Genomic DNA, 17,851 nt, shown 5'->3' on the forward strand with positions numbered 1-17,851 from the left:
TAGGCATTTTAACCTAATAATAAAAAATTTAAGCTATTTAAAAATAAAATCTATTTTTAATTGATTTTAAATACTAATGTAATTACATGAAGACTAAAGGCATTACTTACCTAATTATTTAATTTCAAATGCTGGAAAATGTCCCACTGAAGAAACTAATATACATCTAATTTTAACTAACACCCAGGATTACTTAGCAACCAAGGCAGAAGTCTACAAAAAAATTTTTTTAATCCAATACCAGCAGCAAGAAGAATAAAATATATTAAAAGAATTCTGTTTCAGAAAAGTATCTATTTAAATTAAACAGATCACCAAACTCTGTACATGAAAATAGCCTCCCATTCATGATTTCTTATATTTGCTATTATTGTTAGTAGTTTCTGGTTTGTAGAAATTTTATTTAGGGTTGGAATTGGGATATAATTATGAATTGCTATAGAAGATTGCATTTTGTTTAAAGGATTATTATATTCATGTATATTAAAAAGTAAAGGATTTTTATTTTAAATTGAAAAGTGAAATTAATTTTTATTTTGCTCCCTAAAACTGGCTTAACCTGTTTCACAGATAAGTATGCAATATTTCATCTACATTTTTAAAATATGTTATTTGAGTATCAAAAACACTAATGCAAATTCTGAACATTAGATCAAAAATTTTCTAGAAAAATGATAACTTTACTACATTCAACCAATATTTCACCAAAACTAATATGTGATTTGCCAAAAAGCAGTTATCAAAGTGAGAAAAGATATGAAATTCACAGTAAAATGTTTTAAATCCACAGACATGACCCCAATATCTTTTCCATTCTGAAAAAAAAAATTTTTTTTTTGGTAAATTTTATCATAATTGGGAAGTAAATGATGGAACTGATTTCCAAGATTCACTCTTAGATAATTCAAAAAATATATGGAGAACAGAGACATGAGGAAATGTTAATCATCAAACATGAAGATATACGTGATATTATACTCTTTTCCAGCAAAGTAAAAATTATAATTTTCACATAAGCAAAAGAAAACCCAGAGTTCTGATAGATGCACTTCAAAGTTTCTTTAAAGTTATGTTATGGCCTAGTAAACATATCTGTGATTAAATAAAGAGAGCTTTTGTTTCTTAGAAAAACTCATTGCACCGTATTTTAAAGATTAATTTGCATTCTAAGTTTCTAAAATGCTTAAATGCTTTTTTTCTGTTAGCAAAGTCAAAAAGAAAACAGAAATAATTAAAACTAATGATTAATGTTAACTATTCTGAAAACCACCGCAAGATTTTTACATTTGTCTTCTGAGATTTCAAGGAGGTCTTTACTTTAACAAAGTTTCTTTTCAGTTAATTACTTTTTTCCCCCATTTTATTACTTTTAATAATGGAACTTCCAAAATACCACAGTGGTCAATAATTTCCATGTAATGGTATATGAAGCATAGCTTCATAAAGTTACTAATTGGATATTCAGTATTAGATCATATCTAATACACACATATCAGATATTAGCTAACTAAATTCTCAAATTATAAAATTCCGTAATGTTTATTTGGCTCCAAATTTTTTTTTTCATATTTCTTGCACGTTAGAGTCTCAAGGAAAAACCTAATATCAGTAAGTAATAGTTGAATACACGCAAGTCTCCAATCTAGATTTTATTCTCAAGTGATTATGTAAAGGTTCTATAATTATATCTTTAATAGCTCCCTTGTTTTAATGTTAAATTTCTTTCTAACCTTTTCCAGTTCGATTTATAAACCAAACATCCTGCCTATTTTTTATATGTTACTATTGGTTGCTCATTACAAGTTTGAAATAGTTCTCTGGAGAAGTCAATTTTTCATATTAGTATAAATAAAACTCATTCCTACAGTGAATCAAAAGTCAGTGTAGTCAGTTTTTTCTTTTCTTTTCTTTTCTTTTCATTTACTGAATGAGTAAATCAATCACACACCAACAGTGTTGTAAATTTAAGTGCAAAAGCATTGAAGTGCTTTACTACAAATTACAACCTAGAAACACGTTAACTGAACAATTAAAATTCATACAATCAGATTTAGATATATAACAACACAAAGTAGGAACAGAATTACAGTACATTTACAACACAAGACAGATACATGAATTCATTAGAAAATATTGTAATAAATAATTCATGAATTATAGTGCAATTGATTTATGCATAAATATAACTAATTGCCTAACAATCAGTTTATATTAACAAAATCTGTCAAAATCAAGGCAGCCACAGAGTTTTACTAAATTACTGCGACAATGGAAATACTGCAATTAAAAAACAAATACAAGTATTTGTACTGTAAACAACTAAAAAAATCAGTCTCACTAAAGTTAGTATACAATTTAATATAAAATTGTCATTAGCTACCAGAAATGGTTTAAACAACTTTACTGAGCAGTAGTTTTCTAAAAACAGAGGCACTGTTTTTCCTTTTCCTTTTTTTTTTTTTTAAATATAAAATACTTGAGGAACATTCAAATAAGTAGAAAGCATATAAGGGTTGCTTTCACCTTCATTAAAAGTCTGCTGAAACTGGATTTTTCAGAAAACTGTCAATTAATAAGTAGTAACTGGTAACTAAATTTATAAAGTACTTTGAAAGTTTAACATAAAGAACATCTTAACAGAATCACTGGGGAGAAGGGGAACCCATAAATTTCCCTGCCTTTCCTAGTTTGTATAATCAAAAGTTAACTCAATAATTAGAAACATTTTGTTTCTTTTAAAAGTTACGGGTTGATCATTACCTATAAACTATCAAAAAATATTTAATTTACTATTTCTGACCAAAAATAAATAATACAAATACTAAATGCTGCAAATTAACTATAATATTACCTATAAAACTACTGATCACTGTGAAGTCAATAGCAAAATGATCCCTGATTTTATGAATCCTGTAAAGTTTTTGGTCAGGTCATCTTTTAAATGATATAAAAGTGTTCTGTAAGTATCCCTTTACTATAAACTTCTCAATCAATTTATTAATGTAAATATAGTGTGAGGAATAAAAAAGCTCAATATAAATATTATGTAATGCATTCAGGCCCCCAAATTTTTGCAAGTAAAATTCTGTATAAAGAGGTCAATAAAATTGCGTTGAAACATTTACTTTATTTTTTAAATTTGTTTTTCAATGGGGGAGGAGGGGAAATATATTAAATAATCCAAGTTCTGGCCCTCACAAAATATGGCTTAATTCTTTAAAAAGAAAGATGACCCTGACATCTGCTGTTTTGCAATCTATTATGTATACTTACTGGGGGAAAAAAAAAGAGCAAGAGGATTCATACCCTAGTATGCAGGTAACGTTAAGCTGAAGAGGGTTCAGTATCGATCTAAGAGACCAAATAACTACCTGATTGTGTAGCTTCCCACTCTTCAGTTTTTTTAAACATATGTAAGCAGTTTTTAAATGTAATAGCTGAAAATCTCATTAGTATTACATGTATATGTGATTATTAGATACACACAAACACAAGTGTAAAAACACAAGTATTTGACAAGGTGCACTTATTTTTTAAATTCAGCTTTAAGTATTCCTTTTGGACTCATGAAAATTGGCTTAGAAAAATGATCAGAACCTGAATTTTAACAGAGAAAAGGGGCACTCGGAGAATTCTGAATATACGAAGCAAATCCCCATTCTTTATATGGAGGCACATGCTTTATAACATTTTACCACTAAAACTGCATACTCCATAAATCCAACATGGATACTCTGAACCACATTTTAAAACTGCTATATAAAAATTACTGGTCTCTCTTATGAGTCTAGTAAAAGTTAAAATGCACTGCCCAGCTTCTAACTACCCAATTAGTAGAGAGTTTACATTACTGAAAGTTCAAAACAGCTTCAGTGTTAAATATCTGTAAATCTATTCAAGACCCTGAACAAACTGCAAATTTGGTTATTAGCAAAATGATAATGTATCGCCCACCAAAATGAAATCTGTAATTCATTTTGATAAACTGAAAATGTTTTGAAATGTCACAGCAGCAAATATATTAAAGTTACACTGAGGTTTTTCAATAGTAGGAGTGTGTCACAATCCTTAAAATTTAAAGTAGTCATAACATCAACTAACCAGCACATTTAAACCAAAATTATCATTCTCAAGCTTTTTCTGTGCACATTATAAACATGCTCTAAGTTGCATTCCAACTTTCTTTTCTAACCTTACACATTAGCTTATTTTTCAAATGAAAAACAAAATTAAATTATTTTAATAATTAAATTTAAATTACTTTTTGTTCTTAGTATTCCATCTTATATTAAAGGATTCTATAGCTGCTGGGGTTAACTATGTGTCAGTTTTTTTAAAAAGTATATACCTTATAAACCCCAACTTCCTGTAAATCAACTATTAAATGATAAATATTAAATTTCATTATACATATCATTTAAGGTTTTCTTTTCTATTCCTGGTGGATGCACTTGAGTGCATTTCATATTTCATAGAATACACTGTAGTGTACTAATACTGTATATATTAATTTTTCTTAGTATGGAGATAGCCGTCTATTTAAACTTTGATTGGTTGTTTGACATACTTACAATAGCTGTAAGTGTAGTATGTAAAAATGTTTACAAACTATTAATATCATATTTCCATTATAAGATGGTTCAACTGAATGGCTGGAGTGGTCTTTCACCGATAAAAATGTTTCACTTGACAATTACTTGTTTTCCCACAACGCTTTATGCTATTGACTACTAAAGAAAACCTGAATCTTTCACCTATTTATACAAGGATTAAATACAAACTATCAGAATTAAGTAAGCAACTATATAATTCTGTCCACAGTGAAAACCCTGAATAAAACTTTTTTTTCAAAAGGCATGTAAGTGGTTTTTGAACTGTAAAATTTCATGTCTCCTGTCAGAGTGAGCATCTGTAATTCCCACATGTGTGTATATAGACACACAAATACACACCTGTGCACATACACACACACACACGCAAACACACACACACACACGCACATACACACATACAAACATTTTCCTAACAAGTAATCTACACAGGCTTGCTGTTTTTGCAGCTGCCAGTCCCTGAATCTGTCATATTATATAACCCAGTGTCTGGTAATCGGAGTTTCTTCTTCGGAGGAGTCTTCAGTGTTCCAGATCTTTCTTTTACCTTGTATTCTAAAGTGCTGTGAGGTACCCCATAAATTCCTTGTGCTTTGGAAACACTCATTTTTCCGCTCATTACCATTGCAATAGCCTCTTCCATTATTTCATGATCATACTGGCGATAACGGCCACGTTTTTTCCTGGGCTGCTTGTTATCTTTTCGATCCAATCCATCTTCAGTATTTTCAGAGGTTCCATCAACTGTTCCATTTTTAGAATTAAGACACAAAGGAGAGAGGTCCCCATGTAGAAAATAAGAGTCAACACTTGAGTGAGTTACAGGCCCAGAACATTCTATTTTGTTCTGTTTAGGGAGTATATTTTTCAGTTTTTGGAGAGCTGATCCTTCTAGGACTGGAGAGGTTTTGGAAACTTGATACATAACATCCAGCAGACCAGGACCATCAGGTTGTGGTTTTGAAACAGAACTTACTCGAAGCTGAGGAATTTTTAACTGTACAGTAGGATGTGAAGTTTCATATTGTAGGCTTTCATTTTTTTCTTTAAATTGAGTAACCATTTTCTGTAGAGTTAACTGATGGAGGTAACTGGAAGCTGTTGGGAATTTTAATTCTGAGGTTTCAAGTAGATTGAGTTTACTTTTTTCTGTGCGCTCTGCTTGAGCTCTTGCCCACAAGGCTACTTTTTGCAGGACTGCACAAGTTTCTTTACTGTCTTTATATGAGTAACTATCATTGAAATCTCGAGTTTTGTTTTTAAAAGATGCAGGCTTCCCTGCTGGTAAGGCTTCTAAGTGGAGAAGTAAAGTTTTTTGAGGTATGCCATAAAGTATGCCTGCTTTATTTATGTCCAGTGCTCCAGACTGAATGTCTTTCAAAGCTTTTGAGAGCAAACCATCTGCAAACTCAGCACTTCTTTCCACATAGTCCTCTCTGTTTCTGTGTAGTCTCCTGGATGGATGGAATGAAACGATGGTAAACTGATGCATGAGAGACTCTCACACAGCTATGGAAGGGGAGGGTCCACTCCTTTATTATACTCCTTGCTTAGGTAACATCACTGCTTATGACTCTTTTTAAGTCTGTGAGATGTAGTAGTTACTCCTTATCAAAGCAAACGCTACAGTCCTGGTAGGACAATGTGTCAATCATACGGTGGCCTCAACGGGCAGACCTTCCAAGAACATAAAATCCTAACTCAGTATTTGTAAAAATATTCTCATGATGTTGCTATTCCTCTGACAGATGCTTGCAGAGCAACACTTATAATTTTTATTTGTACAATCAGAGTTCCATTATAAAAAATACCCAAATCCTAAAGGAGTTTTTGTTAGTAGAAACGTGACGTTACCGCTAAACAAGTAATAAAAGAGTCAACCCCTTTAAAGGAAATTTGTAGCAGCAAGAATATTTCCAAACACAAACATCCCATATTTCCACAAGACTAATTTTTCTCTAGACAAAAACTTAAAATTTGAAACAAGTAGATAAGTTATATTGGGTAAAATAATTTGATACTATAAATGTTATTTCTATTTCAAATATATCATTGTAATTTTCAGTTTCTCAAACAGAAGCTAACTATAACTTATGACTCAAAAGCTATTACAGTCTTGGTTGAAACAAATTACACTCTATATCTAAGATTTAAATTTGACAAAAAAGCTTCCTATACAGTTTGTTAATGGGAAGATGCAAAAGTTACTAAATAAAAATCCAAAAATCCAACAGAACAGCATTTCACTGCTAATTATTTAATTAATTTAATGAGAACTTTCAAAGCATGAAAAGACTTTCTGTGGTGCTTACTAGATATATATTATTATATATACTATATAAAGTTTGCCACCACACCTAAAGCACAGTGAAAAAATGTAAACACTATAAGCTAGCTGTAAGAATTAGTAAGTATGGTACTTTTAAAATTTGTTGATTGTTTAAAAAAAATAGTGAAATCACATATTTTCCTTAAAATTGCCTCCTGAATATTGAATTTTAAATTTTCTTTACTCGTCCTGCTTCTTAGTTTGTAGCCTATGATTAAGTTGGTAGTTCATTTTAGTAACATGAACTAAAGTTTGGTGATTGTTCTGATAACTTTTCTTTAACAGAAAGAATAAAAAAGAAAGAAAGGACAAATGAAAGGTATGAGAGACACACACTTATGAGTGACAAAAATTCTGGAGGAAAGCTATATGTCAATCTACTCAAAGTAGTATTAAGAGTTCTCTGTAGAGATAATTTTATATTAATATTAAATTATATTTCCTAGATATTGCTTACCCAGCCATTGAATTTTCAGAAGAAGGATCACATATGGATGACTCTTCAGATTTTATGCTGGTTTTCTTTGTAGAGAGATCTAACACTCCATCCCCTATAATTTTTGCAAGAGAAAAAACTTTATATTTGTGACAGATAGGTAATCCTTACATTTTAACATTTCATATTTTGCTGATCTACTAATTCATGACCTAAAAATTAACACTTATATTTGATATGTGGCCATTACCAACTCATCTTGTGGTTTTAGGAACAGGACATGACTGGGAAGGCACTACATAGGAAAAAAGAACAGAGAAGGAGCTGGCGTTGCCAAATGATATGAAGAAACAAACAGGCTATGATATAAAATCTGTTTAAAAATCAACCTTTGGTCACTTTTCCCATTGTTCTGCTGTAAACAGCCTTTTTTCTAATCAAGGCGGCCCAGATGATGCTTCAAGAAAGTAGGAATGATGTAAGTTGTACAAAACAGAGACCACAGAAAAAAATGATGATGAATAGAGAACAATAATTAGCATTTACTAGGACTAGCAATATGTGGAATATATGCCTTAGGTAAACTGTGACTCTATATATAATCAATGTATTTTTTAGAAATCAGTGTAAAATTTTACTATTTTAGATAACTGAAATGTATAACAGTTGAATCACTGCTTACGTAATATATTGAGTTTAGATCTGTGATTGGATGAAGACATAACCTATAACAATATAACATTTTAGGAAAAATAGCCTGTTAGAAAGCAACTGCCTAAGTACTTATTAAAATGTAGTTGTTTTTATTATTATTATAACATTGAATTTACATAAATAAAACCAACAATTCAGACATGTTAATCTGACAAACGTAAGGATCGAAAGAGTAAAAATAAACTATGAATTTAAAACACAGCACTAAATAATACTGAGACTATTTCTTCACTTATAGCTTAAAAATTAAAAATTTAAGTTATAAAGAATCATTATAAGAAAATACATATTTAAAAATATACTTAAAAATTCAAGTCGGTTTAAAAAAATTCAACTGGGTTTTATTGTTACCATATAAATTTACCTAACACTTAGGTGGTCTGGCAAGATACAAAGACAGAAAAATAAAACATGTCACTCATAACCTGCTATGTAAGTCAGTAATTTTATTGAGTGCCTACTATGCGCAAAGCACTATTTTAGGAATTTGGAAGCAGCAATAACAAAGGCATAAATAGTACCTATTGTCACGGTGCCAACCGTGACCAACCAAATACATTATCGGGGGAAAGCTTCCATAAGGAACAGTTTGTGCAAAGGCTGTGATACAGAATCATTTCCGAAATGTCTGAGGAATAGCAAAGAGGCCAGGGTGACTGGAAGCCAGGCTGAGTGAAATGAGATCAGATATGTACAAAGGCAGATCACATTAGGCCTTGTTGGTCATGGTAAGAAATTTGAATTTTATTTTGAGAGAGAGAGGAAACCACTGGAGGATTCTGAGCATAAGACTGACACAATTTTAATTTGTGCTTTTAAAGGATCAATGTGCTGTAGGGAGAATGGACTGCAAGGGCTAGTGGCGGAGTAGAGAAACCTGTTGGGAAAACGCTATGGTATTTCTCAACTTGGGGCTTTCACACTTCTTTAGTTTCCCCTGTTAGAGGACTCCTAATCTTTTCCTTCTATCCCCACACTCATCCTAATTCTCACCAAATCCTATCATCATCCAATCATTCAGGCCACAACTTGAATTTGGTTGATTGTCACTATTCTAGGTTCCTATACCTGCAACACTTACCCATATTACCTAGCTTTTAGCATGCTATATTCTAGTTGCTTACATACTTACCAGCATTAGCCATGCAGACCATAAACTATGTGAAGACAAAGCCCATGTCTATTTTATTCACCCACGTATCCCCACTGCCTAGAATAGTGCCCAGCATACAATAAGCGTTCTGTAAATATTTGAATAGAATTTTGAAGAAAGAGAAGACTGGATAGGTAAACAAAGCATGTGGTACACAGTGTCTTGAAAAATTGTTAAATGAAGCATCTTGCCCCAGGTTATCTGTCCTGCTCAATTTTTTATGCTTTGTCTCCAGCTCAACTCAATCTTTATACTTCCCATGTATCTAACCACCTCAACCTTCATACTTCCCATGTATCTAACCACTTGCAGTTCCTCAAGCATGCTATATGGTATCAGGTCTCTCAAATTGCAGTACATGGTTCCCTCTGCCTAGAACGCTCTACCTTTTCAACTTGTCAAACTCCTACTCATCTTTAAAGATCAATATGCCCCAGGTAGAAGCTGATTACTGTTTCCCTTGTGTCGACACTTATAACACTTATGACATTGTCTTGCAATTATATATAATATATATAATATATACATGTATATATAATTGATTACATAATATATATGATTACATATCAATATATAATTGATTATATAACACATAAAATGATTACATATATATACATGTATATATATCTATATATGCATATATATGTATATATTTATATATTTATCCCACAAGACTGAATTCCTCAGGTCAGGGATCTTACTTATTTGTATTTCATAAATACTAGAGCTCTGTAACCTACTAAAAGAAGAAAGAATTGAATGTTGTCTTCTCTTTTACTATCTCATTTCTCTCCCTCAGCAATTAAAATTTTATTATTTTATTATTTCAAGATCACCTTCTTCAAAAAATCATTACTATCTAATCCATATTCAGATTTACCACTGAATTCACCAGTTTTGATTCTGCTCATGTTTTATGTAGTATGTAGCACATAAAACACACTCCATAAATCTGTTATTCCCAGCCAATGTTACAAAATGAATTAATGAAATTTCTCCAATTCTAAACTTTTAGACTTCTGATATAGTCAATTTAAAGTTAATTACTTCATAGACCAGAAATAAGAAAAGGAGGTACTGGGAACTCTTCTCTCTCCTTTACATTAACTATGCAAATTAGGCTATAGCTCCCTAGCTAGGGCAATACAGGCATTCTTGTCTTTTTTGGGCCATATCTAGACACATGGCCCTGGTTAGGGATAATCTGAATCTGAAGGATGAACTAGACCTAAGTCCTGTTCCATCTTTAAGAGAGCTACCCAAATCAGGCTTATACTCCTGATTCCTCTTCTTTTGGAACTCAACACAGTGACCAAGGTGAGAGATGCTTTAATTTTTTTTCCCCATAGCCTTGTCTCCATACTTAGGCTACCTATGTTAAAAGTTTTACTCTGCAAGTAACACATTATAGTCTGTTATCTAGTGAAAACAAAATATACTCCTTCAACATATCTCTGCCACACAGTAAAATTATGTAATCAATGAGCATTTATGTACTGAATACAAGATACATAAATATGTAACTAAAGAACTTTTAGAGAAATTTCAGTTATTGTAGAAAATTCACTTTTTGTTAGCAGTGCTTTGACTTATACTAAAGTATTTTGCTGCTATCATTACTCCTTTATACATCATAAAAGCTATAGCTCAAGAGCTAGAAAAATCACAGAGTTATCTCTAGGATTGTCCAAATTAGAAAAGCAAAAAGAGTAACAGAAGGGGAGAGGTAGCTTGGGAAGAAGGACTGAGAAAAAGAAAGATCAGGAATGGGGATAAAGGGCATTTTCTTGTTCCTGCTGCTGATTTAGATCTAGCTGAAGTGATTAAATCTATAAGTATCACTCCTTCACAATGGAGACAGCACATGATAACTAGACTGTTTTGTGTGTATATATTTCCAAAGTACTAATGATTAACTTGAAACTAAGAAACTAAGCACTTTTTCAAAAAGATTTTATTTATTCACCTGAGAGAGAAAGAGAGAGAGAGTACAAGCTGGGGGGTGTGGGATTGGCAGAGGGAGAGAGAGAAGCAAGCTCCCCGCTGCAGGGAGGCTGACATGGGGCTCGATCCCACCAGGATCCAGGGATCATGACCTGAGCTGAAGGCAGATGCTTAACCGAGATACTTAGGCACCTCTTTTTTAAAGATTTTATTCATTTACTTGATGGGGGGGGGGGGGCAGAAGGAGAGGGAGACGCAGTCTCCCACTGAATATGGAGCCCAACATGGGGCTTGATCCCCAGACCCTGAGATCATGACCTAAGCCAAAGGCAGACACTTAACGAACTGAGCCACCCAGGCACCCCAAAAACTAAGCACTTATTATGCTCTAGGGCAATATAAAGTAAGTAGAAGACAAGGACTGAAATTTATTTACCATTCAACTATTGGTAGGTACCAAGGTTATTTTTGTTTTACACTTTTTTTTTTTTAAGATTTTAAAAATTTATTTGACAGAGATAGAGACAGCCAGCGAGAGAGGGAACACAAGCAAGGGGAGTGGGAGAGGAAGAAGCAGGCTCCCAGCAGAGGAGCCTGAGGTGGGTCTCGATCCCAGAACGCCAGGATCATGCCCTGAGCCGAAGGCAGATGCTTAACGACTGAGCCACCCAGGCACCCCCTGTTTTACACTATTACAAGCAATACTGAAATGAAAATCCTTCTAAATGCTTTCTTGTGTTCATGTATAAGAATTTTTCTAAGATATACACCTAGAAGTGTAAGTGCTGGACTTTACATTTTGGAATTTAGTAGATACCACCAAATTTCTTTCCCACATCCTCGATGACATTTGGTGTTGTTAGATATTTTTAATTTTTGCTAATCTGTTAAGAAAAGCAAGTTGTAGGAATAAATTAACAAGAGTGCATTTAATATGTATTAATGTGAATTTTTAAAGCACACAAAACTATTTGACTTATAAATGCATAAATTGGCATTATCAGAGGTTGCTTCCAAGACTAAACAAAGGGATGTGTTAGTTCCTTAAGAAGCACATCAGAAGCAAACATGATCAAATAACACATTTATTAGTTCTGGGCGACAGGAACATGATTATTAAGCAGTATATTTCTATATATTTGAAAATTACCTAATAATAAATACAAATTATTACCATTTACTGATTCTAGTCTGGGTCTTAACACTACAATTACTTATTTTTCATCAAACACTAATAATGCAAAATGTATAGAATTAAAGAGAGGCAAGTGGAATCTTTCAGCAAGGTCAGGTAATTGTATATATTACACTACCAGATATAACTTTTAAAATGGACTGCTCCTTGAAAAACTGAAACCATGAACAAACTGGGCAATTTCTTGATATCAATACTGTACTGGGTCAATTTTTTTTAGAATTCACCTTCTGTTGAAAAATCAAGATTTGAATTTTCATTTATAAATTGTTTCCAGTTCCATATTTTCATGCAAATTCCCGATCAAGGATCTATTCAAAGCAGACAAGTACGACTGTCATAATACAGGATTGTTTTTCTCCCCTCCGAGCGTACCATTCTTTCTTAACTCTCATCTTATTGCCTTTGTCCATTCTTCAAAGTTATGTTCTGTGTTCTCTTGGCCTGGCAAGTTAATTTCTACACATCCTTCAGGATCATTCATCCCCTCAAATGTTTTCCGAATTTCCCTCCCACACCCTTTATATTCTTTTATACTGTATTTATGATGTGTTATTATAATTTACTTAGTTTAGCACCTCAAGTTTAGTAGGGGAGTTAGTAACTATTTTTAGAATCTATTTAAGGTTTATATGTAATTAAACATAATTACAGGGCTGATTTTCTCACAAGACTCCCTCCCTAAGCCAGGGCCTGAAAGGAACAGTACCTCAGTAAAAACTTATTCACTGACTCATCAGTGACTTGCTCAATTTTGTCACAACAGTCAGCATTGCATACAATAGACTCTGACTAACAAAATAGTCATGCAATCAATTAACTTTGTTCAGCTAGTCAGAAAACGATAACACAGTCGAAAGGTTGATATCTATACGGGAGAGAGGGTTAGCTTCACATAGAGAAACTCCACTTAAGTTTAAAGAGCCTAAGAATGGTTTTAATCAATTTCTATATTTTTTAGGTTCTAATAATCATACAGATTTTTCTTCAGAAATTGTTGTCAAGATTGATGATCATTAATCACTTAATTATGAACATTAACTATATTAAAAACATATTTATTAACTTCTCACAATACTATTGGTCTTCAACTGCTGCACGAGACAAATCATGAAGCTCAGTCCATATAGGACTATGAATATGAGATAAAAGGTCTTTGAAACCACCTTATCTCTCAACAGTATTAAATCTGTAAATATTAATAAGATTCAGTACATGAAGGCAAGTAAATTTTAATGAGAGGAGAAAATATCACATAAATTTTGTGTTATCTAGAAGGGGGAGAATATTCCAAATTAAATTTCACAGAAATGGCAATTACTAGCAATAAAACTTTCATCAAAATCACTATTTAACATTTAATAATGTTTGATACAAACTGCAAACTAATGTGACAGTTTTAATAAATACCTTAATGCTATTTCTACCTTACATCTCTGATCACTTCTTATCTCCTTATATGGGTTTTGTACTTTTTTAAAAAAAAGCTTTATTTATGAGAGAGAGTGAGCAAGAGTACGGGCGCGGGTGGGGGGGGGCAGAGGAAGAGGGAGAGTGAGAATCCCAAGCAGACTCTGTGCTGAGTGTGAAGCCCCATGTGGGGCTTTATCCCACAACCCAAGACCATGACCTGAAGCCAAAACTAAAGGTCGGATGTTCAACTGACTGCACTACCCAGGCACCCCGGGTCTTGTCTTTCCTTTAGCCCCTCCATGTATCGTCCTAGTCGGCCTCTAGCTCTTTCTAGTCTTTTCTTAATCTCCAGAAGATTCCTATGATTTAAATTATTAATTCATTTATATTCAACTGGTATCTAGAATATATTAGTAACTCACAAAAACTTAAATATCTAAAACTAATATTTTTCTATAGTGCACACGTGTGCGAAACACTACACTAAGAGCATTACATGTCTTAATCCATTTAGTGCTTACACAACCCAATACAGAAATAGGTTTCACTAATGCAAATTTTAATGACAAAACTGAAAGTGAAAGAGAGGTTAATTATCCTGCCCATGGTCACACAGTTGTTAAGTAGTGAAAATGCAATTCAAACTCAGGCAACCATGTTCCAGAGTCTGCATTTAACTACAATTCTAATCGGTGATGTTCTGAAAGACAAATTACAATGATGGTAATGGATTAATAAACTTGGCATGGTCAAACATTACTAGTTCAGGAACACAACCCTTTTGGAAACATTACAGCAATATGTCATCAAAAATCTTAAAAATGTTCACACTTTTCTAGGTATCTATTTTAAGAAAATACTTAACATGGAAACATTTTCATGTACAAAGATATACCAAAGATTTCAATATTACTGATCAATACAATTTTTTACAACCCTAAATATTTAAAAATTTAAAAAATGGTTATATAAATTGCGGTAGTTTCATTTGCTTGAGAATTAGGTCTAATATATCCATTAATTAATGAAACAGTGAACACTGCAACTGCTATTACAGTGTTTTTAAAAGGCAGAATATAAACTTGAATAGAGATATAGACAACTAACCACATAGAAAGCCAAAAAAATAAATATAGAATAAAACCTGAAAGTAAATATACCACATGACAACAATGCTGATCTTTGATGAGGATCCCAGTAGTTAAAATATGTGTGTGGGCACATACCTGCATACATATACTAAAACTTATTAACACAAACTTGTTAACAAAACTTATTAACACAATAATACCAAAGCATAAAAGCATCCCCCTGGGTTTACCCAAATTTTATTTTTAAATTGTTTTTATTGTTACTGGTTTAACAAACGAGTTGAAGTTTCAGAGTCATGGGGGAATAACCAATAAAATATCAGAGTAGTACATCAATTAAGGTTTGTTTTTTTTTTTTTAAGATTTTACTTATTCGACAGAGAGAGACCGTGAGAGAGAGTACACAAGCAGGAGGACTGTGAGAGGGAGGAGCAGGCTTCCTGCTGAGCAGGGAGCCTGAGCTTGGGGCTCAATCCCAGAATGCTGGGATCATGACCCGAGGCAAAGGCAGAGGCTTACAGACTGAGCAACCCAGGCGCCCTCACCAATTAAGTTTTAACATTGGTTTTTCCTTGCCTTATTTGCCTCCCTTGACAAGCAAGCATGTTTTTAAAAAGTAAAGTTACAGCCTTCCTGATGTTTTTTTTAGTGTGTGTGTGTGTGTGTGTGTGTGTGTGTGTGTATAAAAATAGCTGAAACCCACAGAATTCATTCATCTACTATTTATTAATAAAAGACAATAGAGTGCTTAGTGAATTTACGATGTAAAAAAATAACTAAGCACTTCCACCAAATACCATTTCAGAATTTCATTGCAGTTTTTTCTTTCTTCAGTTATTCCTACAAGTACTGACTTGAAACAAAATTTCAAAAGGCTTCAAGTCCATACTTAAAAAATTTATGTTTTAAAAAACGTTTTGTTGAAATATGACATTCATAATAAAAATGCACACAAGTATAGTTTAATGAGTTTTCACAAACTAAACAGTCCTATGTAAACAAGCACTTAGATTACCACCATCAACCAAGAGATACCCCCCATCTTATCTCCCTCTGATCATTCACTCACTCCCACCCCCACTATCTTGACTTCTAACAGCTTTATGCATGTGCATCCTGACGCAGCAATTTTACTTCTAGGAATACATCCTAAAGCAAAAATTAAGATTAAGCGTAAGTCTTAGCTCAAGCATGTTTACTTACATATCTAAAGACAGAATTAAATATGTGATACTTCCACAAAATACTATTCAACTAAGTGAATGATTCTGTAGAAAAATATTTAGTAACATAAGGATGTTCAAAAATATTATTTTAATAAACACAAGTTGCAGAGGCTTAAATAACGTATGATTTGTGGGAGTGAGCTCTGGGAAGACAGAGAGTATGTGTGTATATGTATTTTTTCCCAGAAAATGATTCAGAAGGATTGAAAACTTAACAGGAGCAGTTACCACTAAGTAGGTAAGTAAGGATAATTTTTATTTTCTTCATTTTCTAGTTTTTCTATAATACACAGCTTTTATAGTTCATTTATTCAATTAATACTTATTGAATGGATACAATATGCCAGTCATTTTTTTAGGCACACAGGAAACAGTAAGGGAACAAGACAGAAAATGTTCCTGCTTTCATGGAACTTACATTCAAGAGGGGAGGACAAAGAAAAGATGAACAAATCAATAAAAAAACTTCCCAAGGTGATAAGACTTACAATGAAAAAAACCCCACAGTAACAGGACACAGTGGCAGGTGGAAAGTGGTTAATATGTTGGAATAAATTATCAGGCAAAGCCTCTGAGAAGGTGATCTGCTTTTTAAAGAAATAAATTTTAAGATAAAATTCAAACATACAAAAATGTAGAATGATTCTCCCTTATATCCTCTCTTCAGCTACAACAATTACCTAGATTTTTGCTATACTTGTTCCATTTATCCCTATTTACTTAAGTATTTTAAAGCTAATTCCAGATGTTACATTATTTCTGTGTCATGAATCTTTAAAACATATAAACATTTTCATACATAATTATACCAATTCCTTGCTATCATCTAACACCTGGTACTGAAATTTCCTCTAGTGAGTCTTCATGACACTGACCTTTTTTTCCTTTTTTTTTAAGTTGATTTAAGTAATCTCTACAGCCAACAATGGGGCTCAAACTCACAACCCTGAGATCAAAAGTCACATGCTCTCCCAACTGAGCCAGCCAGGTGCCCCAACACTGACTTTCTGAAGAAGCTAGGTCATCGGTACTACTAGAGAACATTTTACATTATGGTTTGTTCTGTCTCCTGTGGTGTCATTTCCTTTGTTCTATTTCCCAATAATTCTGATAAACTTGTAATTAACTCTAAAGCAAATGGTTCTCAAACTTTTGGATCTCATAATTTCTTTTCACTCAAAATACACTGTGAGGGGCACCTGAGTGCCTCAGTCTGTTAAGTCGCTGCCTTTCAGCCCAGGTCATGATCCCACGGTCCTGGGATTGAGCCCTGCATTGGGTTCCTTGCTCAGTGGGAGCCTGCTACTCCCTCTCCCTCTGCTTGCCACTCCCCCTGCTTGTTCTCTGTCAAATAAATAAATAAATAAAATCTTAAAAAAAAAAATACTGTGAACTTCAAAGAGCTTTTGTTTAGGTGAGTTTCATCCAGTTATATTTACCATATTATATATAAATTAAACTAATAAGTTTAAAAATATTCCTAATTGATAATAATAACTGTATAAATGTTAATGTTTTTAAAATACATTTTAATGAAAAATAACATTTTCAAAGTAAAACAGTGAGATTTTTAAATAATTTTGCAAATGTATGGTGACTAACATAATAAAAAATATTATAATAAACTCAAAAAATAATTTTGCAAATCTCTAATGCTTAGCTTAATAGAAGATAGGCAGAGTGTCATATGTGCTTCTGTATTCAATATATTTAGGTGTACTAGCAGTCTCTGGCAGACTT

At 32.8% G+C, this 17,851-nt stretch overlaps 1 protein-coding gene across 14 annotated transcripts in view; it reads right to left on the reverse strand.

The window, feature by feature from the left end:
- Nucleotides 1-17,851, reverse strand: part of LCORL (ligand dependent nuclear receptor corepressor like) — a 167,334-nt gene that overhangs the window by 26,515 nt on the left and 122,968 nt on the right. For 10 of the 14 annotated variants that reach the window (XM_026514491.4, XM_048211789.2, XM_026514500.4 and 7 more), the window contains one exon: nt 7,397-7,490. The exons of 1 other annotated variant lie outside the window; for it this stretch is intronic. In XM_026514491.4, coding sequence (XP_026370276.2) covers nt 7,397-7,490 — 94 coding nt within the window. Of the gene's footprint in view, nt 1-1,959; nt 6,065-7,396; nt 7,491-17,851 lie in introns of those variants that run through there. 3 more of the 14 variants (XM_026514498.4, XM_048211790.2, XM_026514503.4) reach the window with 2 other exon arrangements.

This window comes from Ursus arctos, unplaced genomic scaffold, assembly GCF_023065955.2.
Source record: "Ursus arctos isolate Adak ecotype North America unplaced genomic scaffold, UrsArc2.0 scaffold_9, whole genome shotgun sequence".
In the NCBI taxonomy this organism is placed as follows: Eukaryota; Metazoa; Chordata; class Mammalia; order Carnivora; family Ursidae; genus Ursus; species Ursus arctos.